Source organism: Rhinolophus sinicus, chromosome 5 (assembly GCF_057876585.1).
Source record: "Rhinolophus sinicus isolate RSI-liver-muscle chromosome 5, RSI-T2T, whole genome shotgun sequence".
NCBI lineage: Eukaryota > Metazoa > Chordata > Mammalia > Chiroptera > Rhinolophidae > Rhinolophus > Rhinolophus sinicus.
In genome coordinates, this window is record NC_142505.1 from 89,602,188 (window position 1) to 89,621,251 (window position 19,064).

General features: G+C 42.7%; 1 protein-coding gene across 2 annotated transcripts in view; it reads left to right on the forward strand.

Moving 5' to 3' along the window:
- The window catches only part of HMGXB3 (HMG-box containing 3), a 43,204-nt gene that overhangs the window by 18,214 nt on the left and 5,926 nt on the right, over nt 1-19,064 (forward strand). For both annotated transcript variants that reach the window (XM_019734306.3, XM_019734305.3), the window contains 9 exons: nt 283-458; nt 595-692; nt 2,828-2,926; nt 4,536-4,682; nt 8,791-9,092; nt 9,599-9,726; nt 13,229-13,360; nt 14,277-14,461; nt 18,018-18,237. In XM_019734306.3, coding sequence (XP_019589865.3) covers nt 283-458; nt 595-692; nt 2,828-2,926; nt 4,536-4,682; nt 8,791-9,092; nt 9,599-9,726; nt 13,229-13,360; nt 14,277-14,461; nt 18,018-18,237 — 1,487 coding nt within the window. The remainder of the gene's footprint in view (nt 1-282; nt 459-594; nt 693-2,827; nt 2,927-4,535; nt 4,683-8,790; nt 9,093-9,598; nt 9,727-13,228; nt 13,361-14,276; nt 14,462-18,017; nt 18,238-19,064) is intronic.

Genomic DNA, 19,064 nt, shown 5'->3' on the forward strand with positions numbered 1-19,064 from the left:
TTTTGCACTTTTGTTTCTTCATAATGACCCCCATGAAGTATATGTAATTATATCCCATTTTACATTTTAGGAACTTGAGGTTAACAGACGAGTGAAATTACTTGCTCAGGGCCACACAGCTCCTTAAAGGTTTCATTTGAACCCTATCTGTCTAAAGCCTGACAGTTTAACCACTACACTATCCCTCCAAAAAGTGCTATTTAGAGATTGCACTTTGGTTTTCTTCCCCTTGGTCTGGAATTTCTAGGAGAGTTTCCTTCTTGGTTTTTTTTTTTTTTTCAGAGTTGACCTGCTCACCCCTGGGCCCAGAGCCCCAGAGCTTAAAGGCAGAGCACGGGGGAGGCCTTCATTACTGGCTGCAGCAAGACCCATGAGAGCAATTCTCCCAGCCCCAGCTAATGTGGGACGAGGCAGCAGCATGGGACTGCCCAGGGCCAGGCAGGCCTTTCCCCTGAGCGGTAAGAGCTGGGACAGACCCGGGAGAAGGGGCTATCTAATGGGAAGGGGCCAGGAGTTGGGAGTTGAGAGTGACGATGAGAGACATAGGGAGACTGAATGCACTTAAGTTACTGGTTTGGCTCCTGGTTGTCTCAGATAAGACTCCCTCTGTGAGGACTTGTGGCCTGAAGCCAAGCACGCTGAAGCAGCTGGGCCAGCCCATCCAACAGCCTTCCAGCACTGGTGAGGTGAAGGTAAGACCCATTCCCTTCCCAGCAGGGGAGCTCTCTGTGGGGGCTGGCTGCTCCAAGAACAGGGCTTCCATTCAGTGTCCCAAAGCCCTAGGCAAAAAGACCAAACCCTCATTCTTACACTGGTGGGCCTCTGGGAGGAGGTTTAGCATGAATGAGTTATCTACTTTTTAATTAATTTCTTGTTATAAAACAAATGCATGGTTTTAAACTTTTCATTTAGAAATATTTTAAAACTTAGAAAAACAGTTGCAAGAGTGAAAATTGGCTAAAACAAAGAGCATCCATGCACTCATTACCCAGAGTCATCTATTGGTAACATACTAGTCCATTTTGCTTTATATTGTGCCCATATATGTGTATGTGTGTATGTATAAAATATACACGATTTAATGGTAAGCCCCGTGGCCTTTTACTCCTTAATGGTTCAGTGTGTATTTCCTAAGAATAGGGACAGTCTGTTACTGAAACATTGATACAGCACTTTATCGTTTGTATTCCAATTTTGTCAGTGTTTTCCCCATTATGTCTTTTATAGCATTTTTTCACTCCAATATAGGGTCCACTCTTAGATTAGATATTGAATTTAGTTGTCATGTCTCTTTACCTTCCTTTAAAAAGAAATGAATGCATGGTTGTTTAGAAAATATAGAAAATTCAGGTCAGGCAGAAGGAAAGTAAGTTCCTTGTGATCCTGCCACCCAGAGCTAACTGCGGTTAACAGTTTGGTGTGTGCTCATTTAGCCTTCAGGTCCTTCCTTACCTGCATGTGTGTCTGTTTATTTTTTAATATCATTTATTAAACCAAAAAACATAGCTGTTATTCCATGTACTGGCTACAAGCCAGTACACTTCATTTAGTTTAATGATACAGCTATTAAAGATTTCCCAAGTGTCAAAATTCCATGTATTCAAGCACATTTATTCTTAGGTGTTCTTTTGTTTTGTTTTTTGGTTGTTGTTTTTTTTTAAGTTCTTTTGCCATACATAGCTAGAATAGTTATGATCTAAATTCCCTAAATCGGAGTTTTTTACCAGACCACTTTTTATGACCATGACCCTCAATTGGAAACATTTTTATATCACAACCCAGTAAACATACACATAGATCTACACAGTAAAAGTTTAATGAAGCCATGCCCTTATTATATGCAGTCACTTTGGTATTTTCCATTTCTTTTTTCAAAGTGTTAGTTTCAGCCCATTAAATTAATTTCACAGCCCCTCAGTGGATTGTGCCTTGTAGTTTGAAAGCACTGTCATGGACCAAATTGGAACAGGAAAATTGGTCTGCCATCTCCTTTGCCATGTGCATTGTGTCAGGTAATTTCCTTTGTTTGATAGTTCTAAATTTGCCACAACAAGAATATTAGCCAGTTTTTACTTTGAAGGCTTATCTGATTGTCACCCAGATGTGGTGTCAGCACTAATAAGTGCATGTGTAATCTTGGGGTACAGAAGGATGGTAATTAGTCTGCTTCAACCACTTTGTAGATTTCCAGCCCTAAAAATTCCCTTCATTTGCGTAAACTCTCAGTCTTCTCTATAAATAGTTTCCTTTTGATTTGACAAATTGGTATTTGTTAAAATAAGCCCTTTTGCTAGTCTTAAACCTGTAAAGTACATGAAATCTTATATTCTGAAAATCAAATTCAGTGTTACAGAGTACTTTTAATTTAGAAGGCTTTTTTCATCTTTTATTTCTTTTTTAATTATGTAAATAATAATGTGCATTCCATATAGAACATTTGAAATTTTATAGATAGTGGTAAAAAGGGAAACAATCATTATCTTCTCACCGTGGGGCATTTTAGTGAATAATCTTTCAGATTTCTTTCTATGCCAACATTATTCAACCACATAGTAGTATGTATAGCTATTATATGCTCTTCTCACTTGGTAGTAGTTATAAATCTGATTCATGGTGTTTCTAATATGCAGTGTTAGAAACTGCACAGAAGAGTATGGCAACCCGTGAACTCAGAAGGGACACTCAACCTTTGGTGGGCTGCTGACTAGCATCCCAGAGGACTCGTTTGGAGCCTAGCTCTACAAGTTCCCTGGGAAACGATTTCCAGGTCACAGGACCTCAGGGGATTGAGTTTCAAACATACTAAATCATTTGTTCTGGTCCACAGCTACCAAATGGCTCATCCAACAGGACGTCTCAGTTGAAAGTTGTAGAGGTCAAGCCTGATATGTTTCCTCCATATAAGTACAGCTGCACTGTCACACTGGTAAGTGCAGTCAGGTGATGGGTTGACACAGAGATGGTTTGATTTTGTGGTTGAGGGTGAGTAGGCGTCTGAGGTGGGTGGGGAGTGGTAGTTGGGAGTGAGAGTAGCTTCAAGGAGAGATCACTGCTTCTGAAGATCCCATTACTGATCCACATGAGAGGTATCGGTGAATCAGCTCTGTTTGTTGTTTTTCCCAGGTGAGATCTATAAAGCTGAAATCAGGATATTTGTGCAGAAAATAGTTGGAGGTGAGAAGCCAGTCCAGCTTTAGCATTCAACTGTGTTTGGACCTTTTAGCCTCAAAAGTATGCTCCACAGATAAGTTTGGGAAATGTTACATTTTTCTTCCCTAAAACAGAGTCACATTCAATACTAGTGTGTTAAGGGTTGGAGAAGTGCTTTACTAAAGCAACTTACTTTGTTTAGCCTGGCATGTCGCACCAAGGTTTTCCCTCCTCCTCCCTTTATTTTTGACATAACACATATTAACATCCCAATAAATAAATGTGTGACTCAGGGGTCATTTTTTTTTTTTTTTTTTTTTGAAGGGTAAGCAGCATGGAGCAGTGGAATAAATACTTAATGTCAAAAGACCTAGTCCAAAAGTGGTTCCAGCTCTGCTGCCAGCATGCTGTGTGACCTTGGGCAAGGCTCTTTCCTTCTCTGGTCCTCAGTTATCATCATTTATAAAATGCTGTATTGGTTTAGATAGTATGTTGGGACTTCTCTCGCTCTTAACATTCCCTAATTTTGTTGATCCTTAAGCTATCAACCAGTCCAGATACCTTTTAACAGGTTCTCTGGCTGAGTTGAGTAAGATGCATATATTTTGAGAGAGCAGCTAGATGTTCAGAAATTTTTATCTGATAAAGACAGGTGAAGAAAGAATCATTCATTCAAGAAAAGACTAACTGAGCACCTTCTCTGCGCCAGGCCCTGTGCTGGGGGTTCAGTAGCGAACAAGACAGCAGAGTATATTGGGTCAGTGCCTAGTCTGGCCTGATGTTGAGGAGAAGGTGTCTCTTATCCTGAGATTTGCCCAGATTTCTTTTTCCAAAGACATAATTACCATCTCTGCATGCCATGCATATCCTCATCACCCCTCCCTTCGGCAACAGCAGGCCACTAGGGTTACCGTCTGGTGGAACCTGCCCAGGACCCTCTCTTTGGCTGATTAGACAGCAGTTTGTCATGGGATACTAGATGCCAGAGCTTTGAGCTTAAGTAGTTCAGAAGTTACAATTTGTCTTTAGACAGGGCTTGGAATCTTTAGTTCACCAGTCTCTAGCACTATTAGAACAGGCCTGCTTCGTTCTGCCAGTTGCCTGGACCCTGAAGGGACTTGAATTTCTGGCCTTTGACAGTTAACTCACTTGTTTCACAGCTGGCGAATAACTTGCCAAAATTATACAGGCTGTATTAAGATTGAAAGGAGATTACTTCAGAAAAGGATCTTGCTTCAAAGCTCTTTGGAAGTTAGTCTTAATCTGGTTTTGCAGTTGCCACTTTTTTCTCTGATTTACTGATAGCTGGTGGTCATCCTGGTTCTGGGCTCTGCCCAGGGGTCACTTAACATTTGAAGAATTGAACGTTGGTCTTACTTTTTTAGGATTTGGGCCTGGCTACATCAAGAGGCCGGGGAAAGTGCAAGAATCCTTCTTGTAGCTATGTCTACACCAACCGGCATAAACCGCGGATTTGTCCCAGCTGTGGTTTTAACCTTGCTAAAGACCGGACTGAGAAAACCAAGGCTCTCGTGAGTTCCTTCCCCAAACACTTCCCTTGGCCTTAGGTTGGACTCTGTTAGCAGACCTGTTTTAGTAGAAATAAAAGGATTTCTTAGTACATGATAGTAGTTAGGGCACCAGGACTGGAACCAAGTTATAGGTTCTGAACGTGGACAAGTGGCTGCTTCTCTCTGGGCCTCCTTGTCCTCGTTGCCAAGGTGAGGGGGGTGACCAGATACATTGATCTCTGAGATCCTTCTGGCCCGATGAACCAAGAGTTCATTCACCAAAGAGAATGGTAACACAGGCCTTAAATAGGATTCAGAAGAAGAGCAGGATGGAAGGTGGAAGGGTTACATCTTTTTTAGCTCTGAGGCCTGGTGGAAGACCTGTAAATAGTATTTTGGTAAATAGAGAATGTCAACCCCAAGACTTTGTAGATTAGATCGCTGCTTCTCAAGTTCCTTGCAGTGCTTTTGGCTAATCACAAAGCTTTACTTTTATCAGTCTTGGCAAACCTGCTGTCTGAAGTTGGACCAAACTATTTGGATAGTAAGACACGTTCCACTTGGCTCCTAGAGGCTCACCTTTTATTATTAGAACCAGAAAAATTGGTCTTTTTCAGAGGTCCTCTGAATTTCCACATGTCGATTGTTGTTGTTTTTTTCACATGTGAGTTTTTTTGAAAGTGACAGCATCTGAGACAGCAAATGGAATGACTAGGACGAGAGTAATTAGACAACTGTCAACTGATCTACCTTGTAGGGGAAGAGGGGGGGCACAGGTCAGAATCCAAGGGGGAGCCCAGCCACTCCAGATCTAAGCTGGACCTTGCGAAAGGGGCAGGATGTGGATAGAGGGGGAGGCGTGCTGTGCTCAGGGACAAACATGAGCAAAAGTGATGAGGCAGGGAGTCGGTGGTGTCCCCCCTGGTGAGAGGAGAGGGGGTGTGGGGAAGAGTATGGAAATAGGCTTGAAAGGCACCTCAGGGCCACATCGTGCAAGCTCTTTAATGCTAGACTGGGCAGTCTATGTTTTCAGACATTGATGTCCCACTGAATGTCCTTGAGCCAAGGAGAGGCCCAGAAGACGGTTACATGAGAAGGGAGACTAAACGGAAGTGGACAGAACTGAGGTGGACTGAACTGCTTCAGGCTTCAAGGTTTCTTTGTGTATGAGAGGGGAACTTTCTGGCAGAGGAATCTCATTTCCTAGTCTCCAGGGCTGTTTCTGTGTTTGAGGTGGTGTTCTAAGGTTGTCATCTTTGCGAGAAAGGGAAGTGGAACTAAAGTGTGTGGGCATTGGTGGCTTAGTGAGAAAAACACTGGGCCTAGGAATGGAGAGGTCTGACTGGGAGCAACCCTGAGCTGGAAGCTTGCCGTCTCCTGAGTTTTCGCTTTCCTGTCAGTAAAGCAAGGAAGAGAGGTGGGTTAGACATGGACATTTTATTTTCAAGGCTGTGAGCCCTAAAGAAGACTCCAAATTGAGCTTCAGGGCATCTGTAAACCCCTGAAATTGCATGTGCACAAGTCCCGGGCTTGCATCATATTCTTCTGTTCCCTGCGGTGCCCTCTGCTGGCCGTGAGCGTTCTTCCTCGATTCTCCACATGTTTAATTGCTTTTCTTCACTAGCATTGACCATACCCTGTCTTCACTCCTTTTAGCTCCCTGACACTTAATTTCTTTGGGGGCAGGTATGCATGTTTGCCCCATACCTTCTAACCCGTAGGTTTGCATACACTACAGTGTGTTGATCAGTAATTATGGGATGAACTTGCATTCTGTGTAGGTAGACACTCTGAACATTCCTTTCTCCTATAGCTGTTGGTATCGTTTGCAGCATGGAAATGGATATTAGTCTCTAGATCTTGGATGATGAGGTGACTTAACTTTCCAGGTCAGGCAGGAATTGTCTAGGGACCTCTTGCCAATTGATTTCAAAGCCTACTCTTAGGTCCTTCAGTCTTTGGTTACTGGTAGCTGCCTACCCCCAGGACTTTTGTCACGTCCTGCACTACAGGAGCTTGTGGGGAGCACGAAGGGCAGCACAGGGTGAAAAAAAGACAGTAGCTATGAATAGAATGCAAGTGGGGCCAAGGGGCTGCAGCCTCAAGAACTGAGCCCCAAAACCGCCTACGCATAACTTTTATTAGTTAGGTGAGGAAGTAAAGGAGATAAAAGTTGTCAATCTCAAGACCTGTGAATCCCATACATTATAATAGGAAACTGATTCAAGCCAATCACCCTTGCCTGCAGGCAGCTGAACCATAAGTGTCAGGATGTATGTACTTCCCCAAGGGACAAAACCTTTATCCATATGAATAGATGGAGAGCACATCATTGAATCTCTTCCCCTGAAGGTTGTGGGAAGGAATGCAGCCACAGAGGCAGAGGCTCTCCTTGGGGGGTGGGGGGGGTCCCCACCTCTGTGAACCCCGTGGATTCTCCTGTTGGTCCCCATTCCCCATGCTGCTCTGCCTGGCTTAGGTTGCCCCCCCGTGGGGAGTCGTACCCGTCATTGGCTGACCAGCCATCTTTCTGGGGCCAAACAGGGAGACGTAAGGTGCAAGCGCAAAGGTGAAGCAAAGTCCCTAAAAGGATCCGTCATACAGACTCTCCTTGTTTTAGGGGCAGGTACAAGGAGACAGACAGGTAGGCTGCTGCGTGGCAACAGACTTTAATCTTCAGACTTTCCCTCACCTTTTAATCTCCTACATTTTGGGAGAAATGAAATTTTTACCACAAAGGAAAAACAGGTCAGAAACCCAAAGGACCTTTGTGTGTATTGCTCTTTGGAGCCCCCTGGTGGCCATACATTTTTTCTGCAGTTTGTTTTCAGTGGCTGTAATTGAGACACCATCTCTGGACTGGAACAGTCTCCATTCTTTCCCATCTTTCAAATGTGGCTCAGAGCCAAAGGATAGTATTCCTGCCAACTGACCTTCCAGCCTGTGGTTCAGCATAGTCATGACGGAACACACAATCTCCCAGGGCAACTCAGTTGTAGTGTCATTCATTCATTCATTCATTCATTCTTTGTTTTAGCAACCATATATTGAATGCTTACTATGGGTCAGGCTCTTGGAGATACAGAGATCGGTGGGACAGGGCCCCTCCCCTTGAGGAGCTTACAGTCTAGTGGAAGAAAATGATAAGTAATCAAACTGTTACAGACAGTGAGACAAGTTGTCATAGGTATGCAGAATTAATAGAAAGCACCTTGTTGTTAAGCACATAACTTCTACAAAGCAGTACATATGCCCAGCAAATATGAGTTCACATCTGTTGTGTACTCTGGCTTCGTGCCGGTATTGGGACTGAGTAAATAAGCAGGGACCCTCTACTCACTGAAGAGACAAGACTGGTTTACCAACTATGAAACAGTGCGTCCTTCAGTAAAGGAGCGGACTCGGGGAGCACGAAGGAGGGAGTTATTCAGGCTGCGTTTGTACGAAGGGTCAGGGAGGGGCCTCCACTGGAAAGGGACCCACGTGAGAAGGACCAGTGTTTAGTGAGCATTTCAGAACCTTGTTCCTAGAAGCCTCTGACTAATATACAAAGTTCCCTTGTACTAGAAGCCACAGAGCATTAAAAATAAGCACTTTAAGCAGTGCAGATATTTGTTTATATATCAAAACTACCATGCATAGTTGTCATTGCATCCCATGCACTGTGCTAAGTGCTTTGCATGTGATTTCTGGTTTACTCTATACAAGTACTCCAGGGTATTACTAGTATTTTGATCCTCCATTTCATAGTAGAGGAAGTTCAAGGCTCAGCAAGATTAAATAAATTGCCTTGGGTCACAACATACACAGCTGTGAGGTGGCATATCCAGAACTGAAACCCAGGTCTGTTACCCTCCAAACCCCATACGTGGTGAGTGGGAGCTGACGCTAGAGTCGATTACCGAAGGCTGTATATATAGTCCTTTCATTTTATTGATGGAGAAACTGAGCACCAGAGGGAGAAAGCATCTGCCGCGAGTCGCAGTGAGTTATTAGCTGAGCTGGTTAGGAGCCTAGGTTTGCCACTTCTCAGTCACGGGCCCATCCCTCTGCTCTTCAGTCTCTCATGATACAGCCTGAGGCTAGGTCTGTGCCCTGCACACTTGGTGATGCTCTACTCTCTTCCCAGGAGGCGAGCTCACCACTCCCAGATGCGCTGAGTGCCACAGAGCCGTTGAGCGCGGCCCAGAGGGAGGTCCAGCGCCAGTCCACGCTGCAGCTGCTGCGCAAAGTCCTTCAGATTCCTGAGAATGAGTCCGAGCTGGCCGAGGTCTTCGCCTTGATTCACGAACTCAACAGCTCTCGACTCATCCTGTCCAACGTGAGTGAGGAGACAGTCACCATCGAGCAGACCTCTTGGTCGAATTATTATGAGTCTCCGTCCACGCAGTGCCTTCTCTGTAGCAGCCCATTATTCAAAGGGGGACAAAAGTAAGCAGCCCTTCCAGATCTACCCTGCACCTAGCTGTCCAATCTCACTTGGTCCATATTTTCCCTTCCTTCAAACAACTTCCAAGATGTAACCTTGGCAGATGTTATTCTCTGCTCTTCTTAGGTTCCCTTTACTTTTCTAATTGCCAGTTATTAATAAAAGTAATAATTAGTAATTATCCATTATTGCTATTGAAAATGCCTGAAAGTGATTGTCACCAATTTAGGATTTAGTTTACGTCTGGACTGCCCAGTAGTAATGCTTGGATTTGGGAGTTCAGTGGAATTGGTTACATTGGGTAATAAATTGAGAGTTACATTAATTTTCGGGGTGATTCCACAGACCAGGTTCCAACAAAGTCGGAACATCCGCCTAGAAAACCTTGAAACGCAAGCTCCAGCACCTTCATTTTCCTATTGTGTTGAAGTCTTGAGAATTTTGCTGTTCATCACTGGACCCTGGAGGTTGACATCCTTTCTGTTTTTGTTGATGTTTTGCACACTAGCTCCATGGCCGGGCCCCAGGAGTGCTGGTTGCTGACAGCCAGCCGGCTGCAGGTGGTGACTGCCCAGGTAAAGATGTGTCTGAATCCCCACTGTCTGGCTCTGCATAGCTTCATGGACATCTATACAGGTAGGTGCCAGTCTTCCTTCCCCCAGAGGGCCCCAAAGCAGTTTGGGAACAGCCTCTGGGGGTCAGATCTCTGGTCCTTTGAGTGCTGGGGCTTCTGAGAAAGAAGGGATTTCTCAGCCCCTGAAGAAATCCTAGGTTAGGCTCTTACCTAGGATCTTTAAACAAAGTTACTTTTAAAATAACAGATCTTCATTGTGCAAAAACTAGAAAATGCTCACAAGTGAAAAGAGAAAACAAAAAATCATTAGTAATCCTTCTGCCATTAGATAACTAGTAAACATTGTGCTCTCTGGTCTTCCAGATGTGTTATTCATTTGTGCAGAATATAAGAAAGTATGGAAGAATTTATAGGTTTATAGCTTTTTTTCCAAATGTTGTGCTAAATGTTATTTTGAAATATGCTTTTTAAAGTTTAGCAGTATATCCTGAGCATCTTCCTATGCCAGCAAGTGGGGATATATAAGGCTTTTTTAAGTGTGTGGCACTCCATTTTAGAGTCTATTTTATAATTAAATCTTTGTGTACAGCCTTAATTATGTCCTTTGCACAAATGCTCAAAAGTGTAATCGCTGTATATTCACCTGTTTGTCCTCTATTCATTTGTCAACATCAAGCATTTATTGACTGTTAACCATGTGCCAACCACTGTGAGAATTATTTTTAAATTTTAACTTTATTTTTAAATTTACATACTGCTGTGTAGTTCTGAGTTCTGGCAAATGCACTGAGTTGTGTATTTCACAGGCAATATACAGAACAGTTCCATCACCCCCGGATGTTCTCTTGTACTATCCCTTTGTAATCGAATGTACGCCTCACCCCTAACTTCTAGCAACCCTTTGATACTCTCTCCATTTCTATAGTTTTATCTTTCTAGAATATCATATAAATCCAGTCATAGTATGTAGCATTTTAAATCTGGCTTCATCACTAAGCCTAATGCCTTACAGATTCACCCATATTATCGTATCAATAATTTTCTCTTTTTTGTTGAGTAGTTTTGCAGTGTGTAGAGTGCCATAATTTGTTTATCTGTTCATTTGTTGAAGTTGAAGGGTGTTGGGGTTTTTACCAGTTTGGGGCAGTTATGAAGGGAGCTGCTTTAAACATTCCTGTGCAGGCTTTTGGGTGAACGTAAATTACCATTTGTTTTTGGTAAATTCCTAAGAGTCAGATTGTTGCCAGGCCATATAGTAAGCATATGTTTAATTTTATAAGACCTTGCCAAACCATTTACCTAAGTATTTGTACCATTTTGCATTCCCTCCAACAATGGCTGAGAGTTCTGGCTTGCTCCACTTGTCAGCACTTGGTATTGCTTTTTTTTTTATTTTTGTGTTTTAGCCATTCTAATAGGTATGTGTAATGGTATCTCATTGTGGTTTTAATTTGTATTTCCTCAATGACCAGTGAGGTTGAGCATCTTTTCTTGGACTTATTTCCCATCAATATGTCGTCTTTGGTGAAGTATCTGTTCCATCTTTTGCCCAATTAACTGGGTTGTTCTCATGTTGAGTTTTGAGGGTTCTTTATATGTTCTGGATACAAGGCTTTTGTCAGGTAAGTGATTTGCAGATATTTCCTTAGGATCTGTGGCTTATCTTTTCACTCTCTTAACAGACTATATCATAGAGCAAAAGTTCTTAATTATGATAAAGACTAGTTCATCAATTTTTTTCTTTTAGGGATTATGTATTTGACGTTATATCTAGTGTCTTTACTGGGGAAGAAAATCATAAATATTTTCCCGTGCTTTATTCTAAAATTTTTATAATTTTACGTTTTACATTTAGGTGTGTAATCCGTTTTGAATTAATTTTTGTATAAAGTGTGAGGTCCATATTGAGTTTATTTTTTTGCCTGTGGATGTCCAATTGTTGTACATCTTTTTGTTGAAAGGTAGTCCTTTCTCCAGTGAATTGCTTTCATTCCTTTGTTGAAATCAATTTGTCATACACGTGTCAGTCTATTTCTGCATTCTATTCTCTTCCATTGGTTTATGTTGTTTATGTTGTTTACCACCCTGTCTTGATTGCTATAGCTTTATGGCAAGTCTTATAATTAGGTAGGGTGAGTCTTCCAACCTTGTACTTGCCTGAATCATTTCATCTATTTCAGTTCCTTCACATTTCCATATAAATTTTAGAATCAGCTTGTCAGTGTCTACAGAATCCTGCTAGAATTTTAATTGGGATTGTATTAACTGGGTTGTTCTCATGTTGAGTTTTGAGGGTGCTTTATATGTTCTGGATACGAGTCTTTTGTCAGGTAAGTGATTTGCAGATATTTCCTTAGGGTCTGTGGCTCATCTTTTCACTCTCTTAACAGACTGATTTTATAGATCAATTTGGGGGAGTTTGACATACTTAAAAATATTAAGTTGTCCCATCCATGAACATGGTCTTTCTCTCCATTTTATTAGGTATTCTTATATTTCTTTCATCAGTGTTTTGTAGTTTTTATAGCATATAGATCCTGCACATATTTTGTTAGATTTATACCTAACTGTTTAATTTTGTTCAGTGCTAAATGACATGGTTCAATTTCTAGCTGCTTAATACTAGTATAGAAATACAGTTGGGTATTATTGTTGATTTTGTACCCAATGACCTTGCACTGATTAGCTTTAGGAATTTTTTGTAGATTAATATAAAGTTTATCAATTTGACAGATAAAAACTGGTATGTCATTTCTTAACTTGTATTTCTTTGATTATTAGGAAGATTGTTTAACTTTTTGTGTTTTTTTTCTCCTTTGTGAATTTTTTCTATTCTTCTTTGGGGTTATTTTATTGACAGTTCTTCCCCAGTTTATTTGTTGTTGTTAAATTTGTGAATTTTTTTTGAACACGGTATTTTTTTGCTTTTTGTTTTTGTTTTAATTTTTATATAACCATTGCTTTCACCTCCTTTATAGCTTCAAAATGCCTTTGGTATCATGCTTAGAAAGACCTTCCCCATTCCTTTATACCCTTCTTTAATGGGAACACATATTCTAAAATATTGTTTTGTGCAGATTTATGCATTATGTATTGTGCAAATGTAACCCCCCTTTTTTTATTTGTCTTAAATTGACTGCATTTAAATTCCTCTGAATCTTTCATCCCAGAATTTGGTATAGGGGTGATTTTATAGCCTTTGCCACATCCCCTATACATCCCTGGGCTAAAAGATAGTCCTGGCCTTTCCCCGTGGTGCAGCTGTGAGAGGTAGAGGAAGAAGACTAAGATGGATGGTAGGGAGATATTTCTTTTTTTATCATAAAAAAAAAAAATTCTATATATATATTTTATTGCTTGCTTTTTTCATTTAATGTATTATAGACAACTTTGTGTCAGAGCATTTAGGTCCACCTTATTCTTTGTAATGATGAATAGTTTGCTATTTTATGAATGTACTATAATTTGTTTAACTATTCCCCTATTGAGTATTTAGTTCCCAATTTTTTACCATTGTGGATGATGTTACAGTGAATTTCCCTGTTGCCTCTCCTTAACCTGCAGGTCTCTTTAATGTGGGGAACAAGCTGCTAGTGAGTCTGGACCTGCTTTTTGCAATCCGAAACCAGATCAAGCTGGGAGAGGACCCCAGAGTGTCCATCAGCGCTCTTCTGAAGTCAGTGCAGGAGCAGACCGGTAAAGGCTGGGTCCCTCCCTTTTCCAGTTCTAGTCCTAAGCTCCCTGGGAATTTTCAGTGATGGGCTTTGTTGAAATAGTCATCTTGGGGGAAAGTCTGGTATTTGGAAAAGGAAACATTCTTGGCTCCCTAACACATTCCTCCTCTTGAATTTTACAAGGCCAAACCAACTTTGGCAGGCATGAGTCTGTCTATGCATCCAGGGACCCTCAGCCTGAGTTTAAACTGACTTGTAGAAGCTCATCCTTTGATCGTAGGTAGACTTGGCTTTACTGCATGTTAATCAGACTCATTTTGAGTGAACAGCTTCTGGAGGTCTGCTATCAGTCCCAAGGTTCATGCTGAGAATTGAGTGTGGGGATCACCTTCCTTACTATTAGAAATTATTTTTCCCCTTGCTTTCCTTACTTGTTTCTGTTTGTTCTTTTCCATCCCATTCCTACGTACTCCAGTCCCCCTGTACCTTCCCTGCTGTGAGGTCAGATGGAGTAGAGCAAAAGTTCTAGAGTCAGACAGGCCTGAGTTTGAGTCTTGGTTCTGCCACTTAGTGGCAATGTGATTGTGAACTAGTTATTCTCTGTGCCTCAGTTTCTCCAGTTAGCAAATGAAGATAATAATAGCTCATGGTTCATAAAGATGGGAGAGTTAAATGAGAGAATCTGTTTGAAGCTCTTAGAATAGCATCTAGTGCCTAGTAGGTGCTTAGTCCGGGCAGCTAAAACTCTGATTGGAATTGCTCTCTGATTGCCACCTGAGCACTTGAGGACCAGGTGCTTTGACCCTTGGGGTGGTTAGTACTCTTGGGTGTTCTTAGGGGAGGAGCCATCTTGCAGAATTGCTGTTCTTGCTAACTCATCCCCAGTGGCCTCAGGGTTTTTTTCTTTGACTTACTTGGAACTCTTACTCTTCTTTCAGAGAAGACGCTGACTGTGGAGGAGCTAAACCAGCTACAAGAGCTGCTATGCAATGGCTATTGGGCTTTCGAGTGCCTCACTGTCCGAGACTACAATGACATGATTTGTGGCATCTGTGGCGTGGCCCCCAAAGTGGAAATGGCCCAGAGGAGTGAAGAAAATGTGCTGGCACTGAAGAGTGTGGAGGTAAGTGCCTCACAGGCACTGTGGGTGACCTTTAAAACTGTCCTCACACTTTGCCTGCATGATGTCCCTAAGGGCAGATGGCTCCAGTCCTGTCCTATGTGAGGAGTTTGTTTTCCTGCCACTGCCAGGTTTTCATCTAAGGAATGTCAGATGGAAATAGAGGCATTTGTTACTCAGTCACCAGATTTATTCAACATGAACTAGGTGCACGTGTTAGACACTTGGGAAGTAGCACTTTAAAAACTCACAAGGTTTGTGTGCTCATGGAGTTCACATTCTGGTTTGGGGAGGCAGGAAACAAACATGAATACTTATGTATATTACATTAATATAATATTTACATATATACTGTGTTAACTGGGAGCACCATAGTAACAATAAAACAGGTGAGGAAGAGACAGCAGTGTGGTGGAAAGGGGAGTTCCTGTTTTATGGAGGGTAGTCAGGGACGGCCTCTCCGATCGGGGGCATTTGTATAGAAACTGAAGCCCACGTAGCTCTCGGGGAGACACAGCCCAGGCAAAGGGAGCAGCAGCAAGAACAGGGTCTGCGGTGGGTGTGCTGGGTGTGGAGAGGGACAGCATCGAGGCCGGTGTGGCTGGAGTATGTGAGCAATGGAGAGAGTGGTGGGATGTGTGAGGGTCAAGAAGCCGCAGGAGGCCAGACTACATGGGGTCGCCTGGGCTGGGTTAAGGACTTACACGCAGTAAAATGGAGTCTCTGGAGGATTTTAAGGAACTGATCTGACTTAATTTCTTAACTGAAAAATATTCACACAAAGATACCACCAAACTCAGATGGCTTTATACATTAATTCTAACAACCCAAGAAATACATAATTCCAATTATAGAAGAATAGCAAAGGCTGGTACGTTTCCCCAACTCATTGTAGTAAGGCCATATAACCTTGAAAATGTAACCAGACATTTAATGTAAGAGAAAGAATTGGGGTTGATTTACTTGTGAATATAGATGGCCAAAGTCCTGAATAAGATTATAGCACATCAACTCTAGCAATGAATAAAGTAATCCATCGTGACTAAGTTTATCCCAGGAAAGCAAGATTCTTTCAACATTAGAAAATACACTAATGTAATGTACTACTTAACAGATTAAAGGAGAAAACCCATATGCTTGTTTCATTAAATGTAAAAAAGGCTTTCAGTATTATTCAAATACTGGTTTATGATAAAACTCTTAGAAAACTGGGAATAATAGGGAACCACAAATCCCATAGGTTGGTTAACTCTTTCCCATGATCAATGCTGAGAGGTCTGGTCTGCATGCATAGGCGTAGGTATGGCGTGAGTATGCGCGTAGTCACACTGGATGTGAGCTTTCCATCTCTGAACTGGACTGTTGTGACCAAAAAGGACTGGAACAGAAAGCGACTCTTTAGGCACTGAATCTGCAGCTCACCTGTTCACCATTGGGGGAAGTGCAGGATCTCTAGAAAAAAGCTTTGGTGTATTTTCATATGGCCAGCTGAGCATATTAGGGATTTAATACATATTTTCCTTTTCTTCCTAATTAAAAAAAGGTATACGTGTATATTGATCAGTGGCGCATAACAAAACATGGAAACAAGCATGCTTCCTAGAGCTTTCTAAATGTTCCTTGTAGATAAAATGAACAGTAAAAGAATTTTGCTTTTGTGTGTTACCTCACCAAGAGGCAAGTCCAGACTCGCTCAGATCTGCTTGCTTAATGGTAATATTAATAGTAATGCAGCCATGAGTTACGGAGTATTTTGTTACATATATCCAGTTCTTCCTCTGTGCTGACTACTTTACTATATGACTGACTGCTCAGCCCAGCCATCTGAGCTTTGTGTAGATGAAGAGGCGGAAGCCCAGGAGACTTGGTCCAAGTTCACCCAGCCAGGAAGGGGTGGAGCTGGGATTTGACCTCGGTCTGGCTGTCTGACTCCAAAGTAAGAGCTTGTAGACACTGCCACGCTCACCAGTCCCTCCTGGGTCTATGAGCTTTGGTTTTTCTAAGCACATCTGGCTACAGAGACTCTGTGGTTTGTGGGTAAACAGAAGCCCACCTCCGTATAAAGCTCATGTCTCTTGGTCCTGCCTGGCACCTGCCTTTTCCTCATCAAGGCTCTGCCCTCCTGGAGTAGTAGTCCCTTCATTGCCAGTATGCATGTTTTGTCCCTTCTAGGGTACTGGGGATTTCTTTCTAGAGACTAGGACTTACTTTATTTTCTCCCTTTTGTGTTTGCAGAGTGGTGTGTAAGGGGAGAAGGGGGTGGGAGGTATTCTGAAGTCTGAAAGAAAACAGGAAATTACTGAACAAAACTTGTATATGCTGTTATCCACGAGGAGACTGTCTGATTGGCCCCTCCCCTCAGGGACTGTCTAGAGGAGGACTCTCTGGACTAATGACAACAGCCATGTCACTTTATGCACACAGCATACTTTGTTGGCATTTCCTGTTCCCTGTTCTTTGTGGAGAGGATGGGCTCAGCATCTTGTGAAATTGTGTTGAGAGACTTGTGTCATTTACTCGAAACATGTAGTTGTGCCTTGTGAGGTGGGGAAAGAAGGGGAAGTAAGATGGGGCAGATTCTTGCATAGACTTTGTGGGCATAAGAATTACATCACTTACATACCTCCACGTGACATACCTGCACACTAAACTCTTTAGTGTGGAGGGCTTGCTCAGTGCCACGCATAGGGTTTCTGATTCTGTAGGTCTAGAGTGGGGCTGAGAATTTGCCTTTCTCCCAGGTTCCCGGGTGATGGTCATGCTGGTCCTGGGACCACACTTGGAGAATTGCTCACATAGGGATTTTTGTTTTTAAATGCAAACTTAGGGATTTAGTTCATACAGATTTGATACGTGGCCCAGGTATCAGCACTGCTAAGTAACCTGAATGATTCAACTTTAGGTAATAGGATCAGGGTCACACTTTGAGGACCGTGTAAGAGGGATACAAGAGGCCAAATTGACAGCACGAGTGCTAGATACCTGCAACAGATAAGCAAATGCTGCATCAGGTAGAGGAATTAGCTGTGTGCTGGCAATTCTGGGAGGTCCTCTGGAGGAGGTCAGGATCAACAGGCCTTGGAAGCGGGTGGATGTCACTCAATTTTATTCTGATGACTCCTGCCAGCTGGGTATAGGGATCAAGGGTGTGGGCTTCGGAGCTAGACCTTTGTTCACATTCCTGTTCTGTCCCTTACTCCAGTAGTCTCACCTCAGACACCCCAGGCTTGTATGGTAGTAATTGGACAGTGTCTGGCACAGAACAGGTACTCAGATGGCAGCTCTTCTTTCCTTGCAAGGCAGGGGAAATGATATGAATAAAGTTACAGATGCAGGGACTTGGGACCTATTCAGGTCTTGGGGAGTGCTGTGGTGTAGGAGAAAGGAATGTGGCCAGAAGGCAGTGAGGTACTGAGCTGTCAGACTCGGGGCGTCCCAGCAGTGCACCCTCTCAGACCTCCCACCCCAGCCTTGCTTGTCCCAAGTGTATCAGTAGGCTATTTTGTTGCTAATATTCTGTGGCTCCTACAGTTTGATCTTTTTTATCCTGACCTTTTAGTTCACCTGGCCTGAGTTCTTGGGCTCTAGTGAGGTAAACGTGGAGGACTTTTGGGCCACGATGGAGACAGAGGTGATTGAGCAGGTGGCCTTCCCCGCCAGCATCCCTATCACCAAGTTTGATGCCTCTGTCATTGCCCCCTTCTTCCCACCACTCATGAGAGGAGCTGTGGTCGTCAACACTGAGAAAGACAAAAGCCTGGATGTGCAGCCTGTACCTGGTAAGGCCGCCCGGTGCTGGCTGGGGTCAGGGAAGGGCCCAGTCCAGAGTCCGGGGCGTTGTGCAATGCAAGACAGCACCAATGCAGAGAGGGGCCAGGTCTGCCCAAAGGGCTTCTTCTGGAAGGATAGGACAATCTGACAATCCCCTAGAGATTAAAGGCACGGTGCAGAATTTTGAAGAGCTGCCGACTGTATTGTATAGGCCTGATCCATGCAGTCCACCGTCAGCCTTTGGGATACACTGCCCTGAACAGTGGCAGTCGTCCGAGAATGCTTATAGGGCTTGAACCCTAGACAGTCTCATCAGTAAGTATGGAGAGTGAGGCCAGGGAGTCTGTCTTCTAAACAGTCTTTCAGATGCTTTTGAAGGTGCTCTGTGGATATACATGTAGATGCCCGGGGCAAGCTGTTGAGAGGGTTAAGTTTCTGACAACACAGATTTGAGTCCCAGCTATGCCGCTCAGTAGCCATGTGACCTCCACCAAATCCCTTCATTGCCCTGAGCCTCTGTTGCTTCATTTACAAAGAAAGCATGATACTGTCACCCACCTCCTGGGTTTTGAAGATAAGTGAGCTAATACAGTTAGAGTGGTAGCCGCCTACTTTTTTTTTTTTTTGCAACTCACAATAAATAGGTTTTGCATCATGACCCAGCATGATACTCATATAAGTACATACATATATGTATATTTGTAACTAAAAACTTTTATAAAACAGTACTTTTTCTTATCAAGTGCAGTGTACTCTATTTTCTATTTTATTTCATTTTTTAAATTCTGTCTATGACCCACTAAATTGATTTTTATAAGTATTTAAATGTAATCCA